Here is a 19,749-nt window from a genome sequence, read left to right as displayed (position 1 = left end):
TTCAGTAAGTAGATGCACATAAATGCCTAAAGAACAAATAAGCAGTAATCAACAATTTAAAATCTTCTACATATCCAAATGGGCTTGGCTGCTAGCTCGAATCAAGTTAACAAGAGAAGTGTCCATTGCACCGTTTGAAAACAACAGAAAGCAACATATCCTGCTATATGGCACCTTATGTAACAAGAACTTTAAAAGAATAACAAGACCCAGGAGAAAAAGCCAGAGGGAAGATACTTATCCAGATTCTCTGAGAATTCCCAGAAACAAAGCAGCTTTAAAAACACATCTGGACAGTAATAAAGGAGATTCAAGGATGGCTGATTTTTTTTTTTTTTCCGTCAACTTACGTGACTTTAATTTAGATCTTTAACAGAAGAATTCAACATAGCTTCCCTGTTGTGGATAAGATAGAAGAAGATATTAGAGTTCTTAAAAATTGAAAATCATATATTATTTTCTTTCCAGACTGATATTTATTTCTGTGTAGTAATTAACAAAATCAGATGCGAGCTTGCTTGTGTCCAACCGCTGATGGTGCTGGTGTCGGATAGTTAGCAGACCAAGTTAAGCTCTAGTAGTAAGCAAAACTCAAATCTCAGGGGCTTTATGCAAGTTTATTTCTTGTTCCTGCAAAGCCCTGAGTCTGGGCAGCTTTCTGGGGACGCCACCTTCCACGTGGTAACTACTTCCCATGGCACTTCCAACAGATGATTCACTATGGAGGGAGAAACAACACGGAGAATCACACATAGCCTTTAAACGCTTTCACCCTAGAGTGTCAGAGGACCCGCCTACTCTCAAGCCATTGGCCAGAATTAGTCACATGGCTTCCCCCACCACAGAAGCCTGGGAAATGTAGTCTTTTAGGTGTCCAGGAAGAGGGGGAGGATGGGAAACAGTGATTATCACAGTGCGATTCCTTCCAGAGGAGGAAAAAGGGCAACTTGCAAACCAATGAGGAGGAAGCACAGAGAAATAGGGATGCAGATAACTGGAGAAGAGACTACCATGGGGTGTTGCTCAGTTCCATTGTTCTCAAGATGCACCTATATACAAATGCCTGCCTATGATGTTGTTCGCTGAGCTGTGGTAAAAGGAAAAAAAAAGAACATGTCATTATAGAGCTAAATTGGCAGTGTAATCCTTCAGTGTTGCTAAGATTAACAATAATAAGTGGCCCGCCTACATTTTTTTTTTGTTTTAAAATGTCATTTCTTTTTTGACTTGATGGTGATCATAGTTAGTAATTGCTTATCTAATGTCCTAACTTGGCAAAATAAAAGGTTGGCAGCCGCTCATAACTTTCACCATGTTTTAAAGTTACTGTGTCAGTCTGCAAAATGAAATTCTTGGAGCCAATGACCTAGTTAATGGCTTTGCCTAGAGCTTGCTTTAGCTGTGTAAGGAAATTTACTTTTTTGAGCACTCAATCTGCAGTGTTTAGCATTTTTCAAAGGAAGGTATCATTATCTCACATTTATAGATAAGGCAACAGAGACTCAGAATAAAGGGTTCCTGGTTATAATTTCTCAGTTGTCCCACTTTTCAGCCCTCTAATAAGTCCCTTTCTCCGCATTACTCTCTGTGGTTCTCCTTCTCTGATTGAAGCCTTGCTGATACACACAAGGATCCTCTTCTCGGTGTCTACTTGTGGGGACTCTAACTTAAGACAAATCACTTAACAAATGGTGCCCTATGTGACTTACCAAGGCCACACTGTTAATTAAGGCCAACAGTGGACCTCAATCCAGATGTACATGACTGAGGTACACGTTCCATCCCTAAAGCCCACTGTCACTTTAGATACTGAACTACACCAAAGCAGTGAATTAAGAGGAACTTCTGGGTCACGTTCACCAAGTGCATGTGGGCAGAAATCCCTGCAGCTCTATTAGAATGATATTTAACTCAAGACCCGTTAATGAAGCACCCCTCGCCTGCACACTGGCAACAAGAAGGAGAATCACGCAGTAGGGTGTCTGAGAGCAAAAACGGGCTAATTCTCAGCACAGGTGCTCTTGTGGAATATTGATAACTGTTCTGAAGACCAAATGGAGTATCTTTGGCTCTTTTTACCCCACCAGGTGTTTCTCACTCCCGGAGCCGAAAATGTATGTGCCTTCTAAGACTGTAAAAATAGGCATCTCTCACATTCCTCTATAGGAACATTTAGAAACAAACAACATTTGGAAAGCTGCATACATCTTATATGAAATATAAAGCTGTTCCACTGTAACTAGGGGCTTGCTCAGTCTGATGCATGAGCATAGATATTTGTATATTCATAAATTTCTGGTGCTAATGCACTTGAAATTCACTGTTCCTGAGAAAGGCAAGAAGAGGCAAGACAACTTTGAATAAGTTGGTGGGTTGTTTTTTTCTGAGATTTCTTCACTAAACAAATTTGTAAATATCCAACTTGCTTGTATTATTGTTAAACCCTAAATCTTATGAATTATATTAAAATATCAAACTTTGAACAGGGTTTTGGGAAAGGCTAAAATAAAACTTAATTTTTCTGATTTAATAAATATTACTAATAAAATGAGGCCATTTTGTTTTTCATCTACATACATTTCTAACAATTCCTCTTATATCTATACTTTCTTGTCAGTACATAAAAGTCAGTTCTATAGATCATGAGTTATTTTAAAGCTACTTTTATTCCAGGACTTCAAAGACATACAGAATGTACTTTTCTTTAAGTGCTCTGCAACTCAGTACCCATGATACATCATCATAAAATATCAAAAATCTTATTATCCATCAGAAATATTTAGGTGGAATAGTTAATTAAATGGTGCAAAAACCTTAAAATTACGATTCACATTTGAGGCTATAAAAAGGTATTAAAGCATAAGGAAAGAGAACATTACCTTAAAGACTTAGAGGAAAAACAGAACTTAACGATCATCTTCTAAAAGACATGGACATAATTTTTTTTAAATATTGTTAAAATTGCAATTAATTTTATATTGATCAATTTAAAGGAAGATAGATAGATAGACAGATAGATAGAAAATCGAGAGTCCTCTATGAAACAAAAGTAGGAGGCCATAAGAGATGAAGGCAAAAATGCAGGGGGAAAAGCCAAATAAAATTTTAAAAGAATTTAAGGAAATCTAAACTCTAATAGGAGAATTAAAATCCACACTGGAGACAGTTTAAAACAGAAAGAACACTGTAGAAAACTGTGTTACAGGAAACTTAGAAAACCCTAAAGATTATAGAGTAGGGAAAAAGAGGCAATGAAAATCAATTTTTGAAGGATAAAGTACAAAAGCAGTAATCATAAAACAAAATATCAGATATAAGACTAAATGGGTTAACATGTACAATGAAATATTGCTTGGCCGTAAGAAAGGGTGAGCTATTGCCATGTGTGACAATATGGATGGACCTCAAAGGCATTATGCTGAGTGAAATAAGTCAGAGAAAAACAAATACCATATGATTTCATTATATGTTGAATCTACAAGACAAAACAAATTAATTAACAAATAGAAAGCAGAATCAGACCTTTAAACACAAAGAACAAACTGATGGTTGCCAGAGGGAAGGGGGATAGAGGGATAGACAAAATGGGTGAAGGGGAGTTGGAGGCTTCCAATTATGGAATGATTAAGTCATGAAAATAAAAGGCATACCATAAGATACATAGTCAATGATATTGTAATAGTATGGTAACTACATGGATGGTAGTTGGTAATTACACTTGTGGTGAGCATAGTAATGTATAAACTTGTTGAATCATTATGTTGTACACTTGAAACTAATGTAACATTATGTCTCAGCAGTACTCAAATTAAAAAGAAAAAAAAGACCAAACATGCTGACATTGCCAATAAATATAAATGGGCTACACTTCCCTGTCAAATGGTTAGGAATTTCAAATAAGGTTTTAAAAGAAGTTTCTTTTTTTTTTTTAACATTTATTTATTTTTGAGACAGAGAGAGACAGAGCATGAAGAGGGAAGGGGCAGAGAGAGAGGGAGACACAGAATCTGAAACAGGCTCCAGGCTCTGAGCGGTCAGCACAGAGCCCGACGCGGGGCTGGAACTCACGGACTGTGAGATCGTGACCTGAGCAGAAGTCAGACGCTTAACCGACCAAGCCACCCAGGCGCCCCCAAAAGAAGTTTCAAATAAGGTTTATTAAAAATAAAACTCTAGAGGTACCTGGGTGGCTCAGTTGGTTAACTGTCCAAGTTGGGCTCAGGTCGTCATCTCACAGTTCATGAGTTCTAGTCTCGTGTTGGGCTGTGTGCTGACTGCTCGCAGCCTGGAGCCTGCTTTGGATTCTTTGTGTCCCTCTCCCTCAGCCCCTCCCCAACTTGTGGTCTGCCTGGATCTCTCTCAAAAATAAATAAACATTTAAAAATAAATAAATAAACGAAAACTCTATTTTGCTTAAAATGTATATACCAAAAAGGCAGATTAAAATAATAGAAGAAGATCTATCAGACAAACGCAAACTGAAAATGAAGCATAGATGAGAGATAAAGTAGGTGAAAATTCAACATATGTGCTGGGCGTGGATAGGATGTGCTGGAGGCACCTTGAACTGACTCACAACAGCTGATTATACACATCTCTTCTTACCTCTACATTTAGTGACATTTTAGTACTTGTTTTTGCAGAGAGCTGGTTTACCAGCACACCACTGTGTATGCCCCTCTTTCCTTCACTCCTCTCCTCAATGTTTCCCAGCATTATGGATTTAATTTGTCATCTTAGATCTTGGTTATCATCATTAAAGTACTTTTATTTACTGTAATGGTTCATTGTATGTGTCAACTTTACCATCGGGTACCCAGATATTTCATCAAACATTATTGTGGGTGTTTCTGCAAGGGTAATTTTGGACAAGATTAACATCTTAATAGAGTAAAACAGATTGCCATCCATAATGTCAGGACGACTTAAATAGAACAAAAAGAATGACCTTCCCATGAGTAAGAGAAAAGTCTCCAGCAGACTGCCTTTAGACCTCATCTACATCATCCACTCTCCTGGATCTCCAGGCTGCCAGCCTTCGGACTGGAATTATACCATTGACTTTCCTGTATCTTTTTAGAATCTACACACACACACATACACACACACACACACACCTCATTTGTTTCTTTTCTCAAGAGAACCCTAATTAATACATTTATACATTATATGCTTCACTTGATAGATTCTTTAAATATTTGCATTGTTTTATAGCTATATTAGGATTAATTTAGACTTCGTGTAAGCAGTTATTTTATACCTTGAGTTCCACATTCTTAATTTCTATAATTTGATTGATTTTCTAGTTGTCTGGAGTGTGATGGTAAATACTTTCAGGAAGTGTATGTTAAGATACACATCTTGGGGCACGTGGGTGGCTCAGTTGGTTTAGTGATGGACTTTGGCTCAGGGCATGATCGCGAGGTCTGTAAATTTGAGTCCCACATTGGGCTCTCTGCTCTCAGTGCAGAGTCCTCTTCAGATCCTCTGTGTCCCTCTCTCTCTTTGCACCTCCTCTCCTGTGCTCTCTCTCTCTCTCTCTCTCTCTCTCTCTCAAAGATAAATAAATATTTTTAATAAAAAGATATACATCTTGATCATGTCTGAAATTGTCTGTTGCCTTCCCACATGAACAAGAGAGGAGCCAGATCCTTACCTTTGATCACTGGTTTTGCGGATAAGAAATATCTTAGCCTTATTTTTTTTTTCCTAAGTAAGTAGTCTTTTATCCTGTCAGAATGCCCATCATATTCTTTTTCTTCTTAACATTCAAACATTTTGGGATGCCAGGGTGGCTCTGTCAATGGAGTGTCTGACTCTTGATTTCACCTTAGGTCAAGATCCCAAGGTCATAAGATCTAGCCCTGCTCCATGGAGCCTGCTTAAGATTCTCTCTTTCCCTAGGGGCACCTGGATGGCTCAGTCAGTTAAGCATCCGACTTCAGCTCAAGTCACGATCTCACAGTTCCTGAGTTCGAGCCCCACGTCAGGCTCTGTGCTGACAGCTCAGAGCCTGGAGCCTGCTTCGGATTCTGTGTCTCCCTCTCTCTCTGTTCCTCCCCCACTCACACTCCGTCCCTCTCTGTCTCTCAAAACTGAGTAAATGTTAAAAAAAAAAAAAAAGATTCTCTCTCTCTCCCCCTCAGCCCCTTCCCTGCTCATGTACATGCTCTCTCTCCCTCTCTCTCTCAAAAAACATTCAAACATTTCATCAAAATAGCCTGTTTGATTGATTTGAAAATGAACATTTTATCACATGTTTACACCCTCTGGAATCAGGGTACAACTTACAGTCACTGTCTAACGTATGGCAGTATGATTCTGCAAACTCCTTCTATTTGACACGTGTGGAAAAGAATCAAGCATAAAACCCTCTTAGCCTTGATGCTATGTGGGTTATACTCTTCGCTAGTCTATTTTCATAAGTTTGTTTTGGCCTGTGCTCAGTAAACCATAAATTTAACATTATTCAGCTAAAAAAAAAAGGCATCTCTATTATTCCTTTGAATGATTCCGTCTCTATGTGCTGTTTGCTCCTTCTGAAATTCTTCTCATTCTTCTCCCTCTAGTCTGCATTTCTTTGATCTTTTCTTAAGTCTGTGTTCATGTCTTTGTCCTCTCCCTTTGGGTTTTGGGAGAAATTTTTAAACACGTCTCGCACTGCTCTGATTCCATTTTCCACAACAGACAATTGTGTTCTGTATAGCAATTGTGTCCACTGCAGATTTTCATTTATCCAGTGTGGATTTTCTCTCCATACAATCCTTCCAGTCTCCACCTCTTTCCTCTTTATTACCCGCAAATGTAATGTTTCCAAATGTAATGCTCCAAAGAATTGTGTTAAAATATACTTTAGAAATATCCTAAAATATGAGACATATCCTAAAGTTTCTTGCAACACCCCTAGTTCGCAAGGCGATTTTTGTTTTGTTTTTTTTTTTAATTTTTAAATGTTTACTTATTTTTGAGAGGGAGAGTGAGTACAAGTGGGGGAGGGGCACAGAGAGAGGGGGACAGAGGATCCGAAGCAGGGGCTCGAGCCCACAGACGGTGAGATCATGACCTGAGCGGAAATCGGACACTTAACTGCCTGAGCCACCCAGGCTCCCCCAGCGAGTCTTGTTCTGATTGCTGAGTTTGATCCTACGGTTTTGAGATCACTCTACTTTCGTACGTCAGTTGGTTTCCTATGTGCTTGCACATCTGGAGACATGAGCAGTGATGCCAAAGCCATTGGGCCTGGCCCTGGTAGTGTGTCAGTCAGGCTCAGAGTTTGAGTGGAAACATGATTCACTCCTGCCCTCGATCAATTTCCGACAGGCTTTCTCTTACTTCTTTCCTCCCCTCACCCTGTAAGGGAAACTCTTCCCAGAGAATTCAACTGTCCAATCGTGCTCCATGGGAGAGGAAACCAGTTCCTTTACTGGCCTTGTCTACTCTGTCCCAGACATGTGTTGTCCCTCTTCCTCCTGTTAATGGGTGTTGTCCCCTCTCACCTCCAACAAGCCACTTTGCAGGAGTTCAGTCAACACATCTGATTGAGTTGTGTGTTTCTTCTTGAAGAATTTGATACATTAATACATGCCTATTCCCTAGACCTTCATCAGTCATTATTCCTACCAAGACAAAGTATACCCCAGAGGGACGTTTTGTTTCTCCTGAAATGATGTGAGATAATTAAGATGCTATTAACTAGTCTGGAATCATTTCGGAGTCTTTTAAATTCCGTTATCTAATGAGATGAGGGACTCACTCTGATATTATGGGAAGGTAATTTATTTCCTTCATCAAAATAAACAAGCAATTGCTCGCATCCCAAAAAGATAGTAAACACTAACTATATTCAAGAATAGGATATGAAAAGATGACAAAGGCTACATGATCTATTACTGAGCCCATCAAGGTAGAAATCTGCATTAATGCTGGTCAGTTAGAACCAAAACAACAAAGCATACTAATTGTCACAGGCACACACATCAAGATTAACTTTTTGCAATGGTATTCACATGTACTCTATGTGCTACCTTTTGGCAAAGCACAAACTCACTGGTCTATATTACATATAGATCGATACAAATACAATACACATACACTCATAGAATCCAGAATGCATCTATATTTTAACTAAATTGAATCTATACATTTATTCTTCAGTTCCTTCCCTTGGATTTATTGCTAACTCAAAATAAATTCACTCACAAAGTTAATATTCAATTTCCGTTTATTTCATTACAATCTTCATTCTTTGGGGCCATAGTAATTTTGCTGGGGAAAGAAGTAAGAAAAAGTTTCATCCAAATACATTTTCTTTATTTAATTTTAATAATATAATTTAATATGTAACTGGTGTTTGGACTAAAATGGGTGGTGAATAAAAAGATTGGAAGAGAAATATGGGTTTTCTCAGAATCTTGACATTTTGATATGAAATATAGTTTTTAAAGCTGCAGCTCACACTTAAAAAATTACCTACACACTGACTTTTGACATCCATGGTTACCAAATTGCTCTGCTCTTGTCAGCATCTACTTCATTCAAAAATACCCTTCCCTGGGGCGCCTGGGGGGCTCAGTCCACTCAGGTCACGATCTCACGGTTCGTGGGTTTGAGCCCCACGTCAGGCTCTGTACTGACAACTTAGAGCCTGGAGCCTGATTCAGATTCTGTGTCTCCCTCTCTCTCTGCCCCTCCCCTGCTCGCGCGCTCTCTCTGCCTCTCAAAAATAAATAAATGTAAAATAAAAAATTTTTAAATAAAAATTAAAAAGAAATCCTTCGCCCAATATTTGCCAAGCTATGACCATGTGTCAGGTTAACTCGGTTAACACTCAAAATAGTCCCATGATTTACTTTTCATTCCTGTATTCCCATTTTACAAGTGGAAAGACTGAGGCTCAAGAAACTTGCCCACAGCCATGAAGTTGGTACGATGCAGAAACTGGATTCCAAGACATGGCCTCCTGTTTCCAGACCCCCTGCTTTTGCCAGCCAGGACCATTGGGCTGAACCACCTTGACATGGAGAGTCTTTTGGTTACCATGGTTACCCCCACAGATACACTGCTTTCCAAATGTGCTGTTAGCTAATTAACTAAAATACTTTGGAAATCAAGAATGGATTAATACTAGGAAATCGAGAATTCAACATAGTTCTTCAACAGATCAAAGGAAAACATCATGATTGTACCAAGACATGCTGAAAACTGTTTGATAAAATCCAACATCCATTGCAGGTTTGAAATAAGCTCCTAAAAAGGAGAAATGATATGTATGAAAACTACCTCAGACCGGAAGAAGCATATTAAAGTAGAGATGAACAGCTCCACTAAAGCCAGAGGCAAGGCATCACCAGTATTAGATTTTCCTCTGCAGCAACCTCCTGGCCAAAGTCCCAGAGCTCTGGAAGCTGGTAACACACGGGTGGATTCTTCTCCCAAGAAACAAACGTGGCCAAGAGGAAATATCTGGAGAATGTGGAGCATGGAGATCCCTCGATGAAGCCAATTAGTCCGCCAGCCCGGCCCAGGCACATGATGATAGCCAAGAAACCACTGTGGGGATTTGCCAACGGCCAAATATGTCCATTCTAATTACACGTGGCTAGCCCCAAGAAGTGACAGGCTTCTTCTGAGAACAAGTCTTAGAGGTTAGGACAGAGAACCTTTGGCCCTCAATGCTTCCAGCAGGTGGGGAATTAATGTTTCTGTTTTCTTTTTTAATGTTTATTTTTCTTGAGAGAGAGACAGAGGGTGAACGGGGGGGGGCGGGGAGGCAGAGAGAGAGAGACACAGAATCCGAAGCAGGCTCCAGGCTCTGAGCTGCCAGCACAGAGCCCCGTGTGGGGCTCAAACGCATGAGCCACGAGATCATGACCTGAGCCGAAGTTGGATGCTTAATCGACAGAGCCACCCAGGCGTCCCTGGATGCTTCTTAATGTACAGGTTTCTCAGCCGGAGGCTACTGGCATTAGGAGCAGGATGAGAACCTGCTTTGTGATTTATTTGTCTTAAAGAGTAATTCCCATGAATAAGCTCTTCCACGAGTTCATTTCTCCCACCAAAAGGATAGGTAAACTATCAAATTATTTCCTCCTTTCTGTTGTTCCAAGTACATGTCTTGACTTCTAAACATAATGCCTCACTCTAAATGTCAGGGTTCTATATCCTATCTCCCTGTGCGGTAAAACTACATTAAATATATTTACATTAAATAATAATAAATTCCACTTTTGAAATGAATCAACTGAATTTCCTGAGCCCATTTTTTTTTTTTTTTTTTTAGTAAGAAAGCACCTTCACCCCATGGGATTTCTTAGGAAGATATAAGAAGTAAACTCCAAATTAAGCATCTCAGAGGTCAGGAAAAGACCAGGCCATGAAAAAATAATTACAGAATTTTTTTTTTTAACGTTTATCTATTATTGAGAGACAGAGAGAGACAGAGCATAAGCATGGGAGGGACAGAGAGGGGAGGAGACACAGAATCTGAAGCAGGCTCCAGGCTCTGAGCTGTCAGCACAGAGCCCGACGCCGGGCTCGAGCCCACCAACTTCGAGATCATGACCTGAGCCGAAGTCGGATGCCCAACCGACTGAACCACCCAGGAGCACCAATTACAGGACGTTTTTAATAGGCTATAATTTAATTTCACTTATTTAACAAATTAGTACTTTTATCCCCAAAATACAGCACAATGCATATTTGATGTCTTATTTGTGTTATTTTTTGTTACGTTTTATTTTAATTTATGTTAATTGTATTTAGCTTAGAAAATTGTTTTAATGTGTATTTATTTTTGAGAGAAAGAGTGTGAGCAAGGGAGGGGCAGAGAGAGAGGGAGACACAGAATCTGAAGCAGGCTCCAGGCTCGGAGCTGTCAGCACAGAGCCCAACTCAGGGCTTAAACTCATGGACCACAAGATCATGACCTGAACTGAAGCCGGGCCCTTAACTGGCTGAGTCACCTAGGTGCCCCAGTTTTAACTTTTAATATGTTTTTTAACTATGTAGTTCAAAACAACAAATATAAGATAAACAATGAAAAAAATTCCCATTCCTCCTCATTCCCATCTGAAAATTCCAGTAGAAAACCAACAACTTTAGCTTCTTATATATCCTGCCAGACTTTCTTTATGTATATTCAAGCACTACACTCACAAAAAATTTCTTACACATCACATTGTACTTTGCTTTTTTCACTTAACAAAATCAATTGTTTTTTTGTTTTTGTTTTTTTTATTTTTAAATTTTTTTTTCAATGTTTATTTATTTTTGGGACAGAGAGAGACAGAGCATGAACGGGGGACGGGCAGAGAGAGGGAGACACAGAATCGGAAACAGGCTCCAGGCTCTGAGCCATCAGCCCAGAGCCCGACGCGGGGCTCGAACTCACGGGCCGCGAGATCGTGACCTGGCTGAAGTCGGACGCTTAACCGACTGCGCCACCCAGGCGCCCCCAAAATCAATTGTTTTTGATGAATAAAAAGCCACAGGGTTTTGCGGCGGGGGGGGGAGGGGGGGGGCCGCGGGTGGATTGCAGCCAGATATTAGGACATTTTGGCAATCATAATATTTTTGCATGTATGCTTGGGATGATAGCTGATTGTTATTTATAATTTACAGATTTAATTCTGTATACATGCCTACCCCAATGACAAACTCCTATAGGAAAATGACATGGTTTTTTAAAGATTGTCACAGGTCACTACAAGCAATGTGGTCCAATAATCGGACCCATATTTAGCATCTTCTACCTATGTTTCTTCCCCCGTCTGTGCTTCTATGAGACGGTAGGTGGAACCACATTTGGAGAAAACACCGAAAGTCTCTGTGTAAGTCCCCTCATGAACAAGATGTCAGGGAAACGGCCCCGCCACCGCCACCCCTACTCTCCATTCCCCACACATGACACTAACTCCAAGTCAGGCAAATGGATTTCAACAGCGTCATCAATGCCTACTGACAAAGACGAACAGCTCTTAGATCATTATTATTCACAAGGTCAAAGCTCTTGGTCAGCGCCATGGTCAGGGCTTGCGTAGCCACCCGGACCCCAAGCTCTGAAGGGTCCCAGGCTTGGTTGAACGCTCTGCTGTCGCCATCTTGAAATTGCCATTACTTTTTTAACAAGATGCCCTGAATTTTCATTTGCACTGGACCCCACAAACTATGTAGCCAGTCCTCTGTTCCTTGTCAGAATACATTCTAAGAGGGAGAAGACGGTAAGGGAAAAGGAATGTCTCTAAAATTAAGGAAAAACCTGGGTCATCTGGGTGGCTCTGTTGGTTAAGCGGCCAACTTCAGCTCAGGTCATGATCTCTCTGCTGGTGAGTTCAAGCCCTGGGTCGGGCTCTGTGCTGACAGCTCAGAGCCTGGAACCTGCTCACATTCTGTGTCTCCCTCTCTCTCTGCCCCTCTCCCGCTCATGCTCTGTCTCTCCCTGCCTCTCAAAAATGAATAAATGTTAAAAAAATAAAAATTAAAACATAAATAAATAAAAATAAGAAAAACACACTTCACAAAATTTGCCTGACTCACATATTCTTTTCCCCATGGGAGAGTTTCCTCGGGGTTCCTCATAAATTCCTACAGAAGGCTAATTGCCTAATCCATAAGAACCACTATCATTTCTTAATGTCCTTGCAAAGAGGGGCAAGTAATTGGTTTTCAGGTTCAGATTCATTCTTACTTTTTTTTTTCCTTTTCTGTTGTCAAACAGTAAAAATATTTTTATTTTAATTAGAGTCATCAAAAGTCCTTATTTCTGAGAAAAGAGATTAGTTTAATGATTAAATTCCCTGTGCCTCTATGAATAATAATTAGTTAACCAAATGCAAGTCTTCTCTCGGTGGAATAATGACACAGTGTTAGTACACAGGTGACTTCATTTTCAGACAATTAATGTAAGTAACACACACCAGTGGGTCTTCCAGGGACCTCAGGTCCCCGGCGAAGCTCTGTAGGTATTGCAATGGTTTCCTCCCTCCTACGCGTACCATCCATTGCCCGCAGACAGAATCGTAACAGGCCTCTCAAGGTCATATACTAAAAATTTGCATATGCTCGTAGACGCTGTCCGGTTTAATATACCACAGATCTATTTGAAACTGTTGCTGAATTCATAGTAGCTTTTTAAAAATGTGGCTGCAAGGCACCTGGGTGGCTCAGTTGGTTAAGTGTTCGACTTTGGCTCAAGTCATGATCTTGCAGTTCATGAGTTTGAGCCCCGCCTCAGGCTCTGTGTGGACAGCTCAGAGCCTGGAGCCTGCTTCGAATTCTGTTTCCCTTGCTCTGTGCCCCTCCCTCACTCATGCTCTGTCTCTGTATCTGTCTCTTTTTCTCAAAAATAAATAACATTAAAAAAAGAAATGTTTTTACTTTTTTTAAATGTTTATTCTTGAGAGAGAGGGAGACACAGAACCTGAAGCAGGCTCCAGGCTCTGAGCCATCAGCACAGAGCCCACCGCGGGGCTCAAACTCATGAACCATGAGATCGTGACCTGAGCCGAAGTGGGATGCTTAACCGACTGAGTCACCCAGGTGCCCCAAGAAATTTTTTTAAAGTGTGGTTGCCACCCACAGACACAAGTCTACTACTGTCATCATGGAGGAATTGATCCAAGAGTATTCTGAGTTTATGTTAAAGGGATGTACAAGCATAGAAAGGATGTGGACCATATGAGTCACGTGTTCAAGTCAAAGTGACTCAGGATGGCATTCATGGCCTGCCCGTGTTAGGCATCTAAGGAGGCAGTAGGGGGAGCGGGGGTGTCCACAGTTTTCAAAGTCAAGTAGAATTTGCTCCTGCTCCCACTTGGGGGCCGTGGACAAGCTCCTTACCCTCCTATGTCCTCTTCTCCTTACGTGTAAAATAAGGAAAATAATAGTAGCTACCTTATGATCTTAGTGGGCACCACCTCATTGTGCCCCAGGACACCTTGAACTCAAAGGAGAATCATGGCAGTAGAAGAAGCCCCCAGCCCCGAATAAGGGAGAGGAAAGAGCTGAACAGAGCGAGGTAGAGCCGGGATGGTGGTTAGTAATGTGCCCCGCCCCAGCCACAGTGTCTGCACATTGCAAGCCCACAATAGACGTGACCTGGTTGTTGTCGCCATGATTAGGTCACTTGCCCACCTGTCTCTAGCTGAGTAGCTGTCCTAACTTGCACGATCATTAAAAGCACACTCTAGCTCAGGATGTCTTTCTGTTCATTACCTGGTAAGACGTTACCCAATTTTTAAGACATTATCTAAGCCTCTAGGTTTTCCTAATTGCTTTCCCCATGAAATTTTAATACAGCAGATGCATTGCAATTCTATGTGTTGTGAGTAATTTCAAGTGTCGTCTCAGCTGGGCCGTGAGTTGTAAACCCAACCCCTAGTACACAGACTTGGCGGGGGGGATGTTATAGGCTCCGGATGGAAGGTTCTTAGCCAAGCGAGACTGTGGCTCGTGACCTGAGAGACCTCGCCTCTCAGTTCCGCCCTTCCAGATGGTGGACTGGACACCTTCCCTGAGAGGCAGTCCCAGGACGTTGGGCCCCACATAGAAACCTCCTTGCTTGCTCTTCACTCCCAACACCGCTATCTTCCATCACGTTCTCAACCTGCAACCTCTTTATCCCTGCGTAAAACTCTTGATATTCTCTTTTCCTTTCATAATCATCTTTAAAACATTTTGAAACTGGACCCCAAAGGTTAGCAACTTTCCCTTTGTTAGAGGGCAGGGATGATCCAGGCACCAAATGCTCCTCAGCATTAAGAGGGAAGGTTTGGTTTTAATCCGTAGGAATACATGTGCTTCAGGTCCTAGAATGGGTTAGAGTGTTTTCAAACAGTTGTCACTGGGGCACCTGGGTGGCTCAGTCAGTTAAGCATCCGACTCTTGATTTGGGCTCAGGTCAAGATCTCATGGATCATGAATTCAAGCCCGAGCGGGATCTGAGCTGACAGCCCAGAGCCTCCTTCAGATTCTCTCTCTCCCTCTTCTCTCTCTCTGCCCCTCCCTCGCTCTCTCTCTCTCTCTCTCTCTCAAAATAAATAAATAAACATATAAAAAATAAAATGGTTGTCATTAAGTTTTTAAATTAAAATTGGTTGAATGTTCACGTCCTGCTATTTTCTTCATCTCAGTTAACTTCTCTACCCATCACATGAGGTAGTTCTTATTATCAGCCCCCATTTTAAAGATGAGGCAACTCAGAGAGGTTAAGTAACTTGCATGAGGTCACACAGCTAGTAGGTACCTAAGCTGAGTTTTCAGCCCAGGTCTTCCTGACTTAAAGCCTGAACCCTTAAACCACCACAAGCAAACTCTAAGAGACTCAAAGGTACTCTGGCCCTAGGACAGGGTTAAACTCAGGAAACATTCGCTTTTTATCCAGCTTCTGGATTTAGCAGACATTCCGCATAGGTATGAGCAAGGCTGAGGTCGCTAAGAGAAATCACAGTCGTGGTCAACCTAAGGTTAACTGAGATATGCTGGGTTCTATCTCAGGGCAGAGGGAAAAAATGATGCTTAATCTCATTCCCAGCCCAATGCCAAAGGCCAAAGGCCAACTACCTGCCCTGTGTCCTCACGGGCAAAAAAGAACTAGAACTTACAAAGTGTCCTGGAGGGGAAATGGCTGTGGAGATCAGAACACCCTAAGAAACAAGAAAAAGGTTAGGAGAACTGTGGCGACAGAGGCACGGGACAAGAAGAGTCCCGTCACCTTATGTTGAAAACGTTTGCCCACTGGAAAGACTAAAATTTTAGTCGAGACAGAATCTGTGAGAATTTATGTCTGCCTCCCCAGATGCCAACTTTTTTTTTTCTTAATGTTCATTTATTTTTGAGACAGAGAGAGAACATGAACGGGGGAGGGTCAGAGACAGAGAGGGAGACGCAGAATCTGAAACAGGCTCCAGGCTCCGAGCTGTCAGCACAGAGCCCGACGCGGGGCTCGAACTCACGGACCGCGAGATCGTGACCTGAGCTGAAGTCGGCCGCTTAACCGACTGAGCCACCCAGGCGCCCCTGCCAACTTTTGACATTAAGTGTTGCCCACCACCCACATATTAAATCTCGAATTCACAAGAGGATCATCTTTAGCGCTGATGAAGTATGTATATAGCACCTGGGAATTGGTTTTGGCTTCATTTTTATTATACAAGCAATACATGTTCATGGTAAGCAAGACCAACATCATGGAAGGGAATCAAAGGAAAAGTAAAGGTCTTACTGCAATGCCAGCCACTCATTTCGCCTCCCCAGGAACAATCGCTTTTGCTAAGAGATTTAATTCCAGAGCTTTCCTAAGCAGTCACGGGAAAACATTGGTTTTTTGCTAATGTTTTTAGACAAATGGGACCGTACTAGACATTATTGTCTTGTAACTGCTTTTTTTCAGCATATAATAACATGCACGAGATAGCTTGCCACATACACCTTTTAATAGCCATATGATATTCCACTCAGTAGAGACGTGTGAAGAGATCTTAACTAGCCTCCTTCTTTGGACATTTAGGAGCAGTATCTGAGAAATAATGATAGTTCACAAAACGATCTGATGAATAAACATTTTTGTACGCAAGCTCCCGCTCGAATACGATAAATTCTATGGTGGCAAAAATTTCACCTGCTTTGTTTACTGATGAACCTCCAGCATTTGGTTCGCTGCCTGACATGTAGCAGGTGCCCAGTAAGTGTTTATTGAGTGAATATATCTTCGTGTGTATATGTATCTATACAAGTATTCAAATGTTATGTGTATGTTGACCACTGCCCCTCCAAAATTATTGCTTCACTATCTATACTCTGTTTTGTTCTGTTTGGTTTTGGTCTGCTGGGGATATCTTAAGAGCTCAGTGTCATGGAAATAGTGAGTGACTGTGTATGTTTCCCATTGCTGCTGTAAGTAGCTGCCATGAATTTCGTGGCCGGAAACAACATAAATTCATTCTCTCCTCGTTCTGGAGGGCAGAAGTCTATAGTATAGGTTAGCAAGGCTGCATGCTCCTTAAGAAGGTTTTAGGATAGAATTCATTTCCTTGCCTTTTCTGGCTTTTAAAGCTTGCATTCCTTGGCTCATGGTCTCTTCCACATCATTCCAACACCTGCTTTCACTGTCAAATCCTTTTCTCCGATTCTGGCCCTCCTGCCTCCCTCCTTCCCTTCCCTGGATGCTTGTAATTTACACTGGCCCCACCTGGATAATCCCAGATAATCTTCTCGTTTTGAAATCACATCTGCAGAGTCCCGTTTGCCACAGAAGGGAACATATTTGCAGGTCCCAGGGATTAGGACTTGGACATCTTTCGGGAGCCATTATTCTGCACACCACAGCATGGGAATCAGGTTTGAACTTCAGCACTGCCTCATCCGCATGCACACCCTAAATACGTGGTGCGTTCCTGCTTGCCACGTCCTGAACTAAGTCTAAGCAATACACTAACTCACTCCGTGGTCTTGGCCAAGTTGTATAACTTCCCTGAAGCTCCATCGGTCACTTTCAGAATTGGAGAGATTAATATTTGTTTCACAGGAAATTCTGCCTGTCGAAAATTGCAGGCAAACCTTCCCATTCAGGAAATTATTACACGTTGTTTTAATCTTGACAAAATGTGAGTAAAATCCTGGTTAAGCCGTAACGAGATAGAGAAACAGATCCTCTTGCACCTGCTGATGTGAATGTAGATTGGTACAGGCTTTCTAGAGGGCAATGTGGCACTATGAATGTAACGAAAAGCCTTATGTTGGTTCTCTTTATCCCACTAATTATCCATTCTAAGTATATCTTAGGAGCATGGTTGAATTTATGTGCAAAAATGTTCAGTGAAATATTATTTATAATAGGGGGTGATGGTGGAAACAAACTAAATGTCCATTAATCAGGGCTTAGATAAATAAGTGTGGGATATCCTCATTACAGAAATATTATCAGCCATGTAAAAGGATTTTGTAGAATACTAAATAGTATGCTCGAGGTTTGTCACATATCAGTGACAAACTTGGAAACCCGCCTCACTTACTATCTCACATCGGTAAAAGAATTGTGCGGTGAGAAGGGAAAAAAAAACCTGAAAATACACATTTCATAGTATTACAGTGACTATTTCTGGGTAATGGAATAACGGTTGATTTTCATTTTCTAATAATTAAGTTGGGGGGAAAGGAATGTCCACATAGAACAATTCCTTTGGTTGGATTATCAGGCGGTCCTTGTGTGGAACAAAAACTTCCGAAGGTGTCCCTCTAGTGGAAGAAAGGATGCGGCGGCTGGGGGGACACCCGGGAGCGACTTTTTAAGAAACAGATTATTATTGCATTCAAGACATTTCGAGAGAAACAAGGGCCTGAAAGTAGTAAACTATTCTGCTCATTCCAAAAATAAAAAATGTTTACAGGGAGACAGAGGCCAACTGCAAAAGTAAAACTGAAACCTCACCGTGGCAAAGAGGGCCACTAATTCTAGGCGCGCTTGGACAACTGACAGCTTTTTCATTGCCGAGGTTGGGGAACTAAACTCCTTGGGTTTAATTCTCCTCTCCTTGCTTTGGGGTAGCTTGGGTTCTAGTTGCAGATCCAGGCCGCCCCACCCTCCGATCGAAGGGACAAGGCAAGACGCAGTCCCTAAAGGCCGTGGGCTGGAGTCTGAGGTCTGGAGCGGACACCTGTCAGGAGCGCGCAAGCACCAAGTTGCTGGGGAACTCTACGAATCTTCGGCTCCACTCGGCTCCTCTTCGGCTAAGTTCGGTCAGCTCTCCTCGCGGCTTCGGCTCCTCCTCAGCTGAGTGCGGCTGACTCTCGACCTGTCGGGCTCGGCTCCCTTCGGCTTCCTTCGACCGACGTTCGTCTCCCGCTCGGCTCTGTTCGGCTGAGCTCGTCTCCCGCTCGGTTCTGTTCGCCTGAGCTCGGCTCCCGCTCGGCTCTCTTCGGCTGAGCTCGGCTCCCGCTCGGCTCTGTTCGTCTGGGCTCGGCTCCCGCTCGGTTCTGTTCGCCTGAGCTCGGCTCCCGCTCGGCTCTCTTCGGCTGAGCTCGGCCGCGGCCCCGGAAGGGCGCCCATGGAGCCGGTACCGCCGGCTCGGCCGACCGCTATGGCGCCGCTGCTGGAGTATGAGCGGCAGCTGGTGCTGGAACTACTGGACGCGGACGGGCTGGTAGTGTGCGCCCGCGGGCTCGGCGCGGATCGGCTCCTCTACCACTTCCTCCGGCTGCACTGCCACCCCGCGTGCCTAGTGCTGGTGCTCAACACGCAGCCGGCCGAGGAGGTGCGGCTGCCGGCGCGGGGGTGAGGGGGTCCCCGAGGGAGTTGGGGGCTTCCCGAGTGGGTGCAGGCCCGGCGCGGGCCCGAGGCGTCTGAGGGCGCCGGCGGTCCCTAGCGCCGGGGGAGGGCGTTGAATGGGGGTCCGTGAGGCAGATGCAGGGCCCTGACACCGGCGCGAGGACGTAGGGTGGGAGGGGTCCCTTGGAGGATGCACGTCCCTGACACGGGCGCGGGGACACTGAGAAGGATGAGAGGGGTCCTTGAGGCGGACGCGGGTTCCTGATGCGGGTGGCAGGACACGGGAGTGGGAGGAGTCTCGAGGCCGACGCAAGTCCCTGACACCGGCGCGGGGACACCGGGGGTGCGAGGGGTCCCGAGCAGGGTGCAAGTCTCTGACACTGGTGCAAGAGCTTGGAACGGGGGTCTCTGAGACAGCTGCACGTCCCTGCCGAGGGTGCAAGGACGCAGAGGGCCGGAGGGGCTCGGAGAGGGGGAGGGGAGTCACC

General features: G+C 43.0%; 1 protein-coding gene across 2 annotated transcripts in view; it reads left to right on the top strand.

Annotated features, from left to right (window-relative positions):
• Positions 1-16,224: 16,224 nt before the first annotated feature.
• ERCC4 (ERCC excision repair 4, endonuclease catalytic subunit) overlaps positions 16,225-19,749 on the top strand; it is a 34,411-nt gene continuing 30,886 nt past the window's right edge. For both annotated transcript variants that reach the window (XM_047838635.1, XM_047838634.1), the window contains exon 1: positions 16,225-19,247. In XM_047838635.1, coding sequence (XP_047694591.1) covers positions 19,041-19,247 — 207 coding nt within the window. In that variant the 5' untranslated portion in view covers positions 16,225-19,040. The remainder of the gene's footprint in view (positions 19,248-19,749) is intronic.

The sequence above is a fragment of the Prionailurus viverrinus genome, chromosome E3 (assembly GCF_022837055.1).
Source record: "Prionailurus viverrinus isolate Anna chromosome E3, UM_Priviv_1.0, whole genome shotgun sequence".
Lineage (NCBI taxonomy): Eukaryota > Metazoa > Chordata > Mammalia > Carnivora > Felidae > Prionailurus > Prionailurus viverrinus.
Note: the sequence above shows the minus strand (reverse complement) of the source record. Positions and strands in the feature narration are given on the sequence as shown.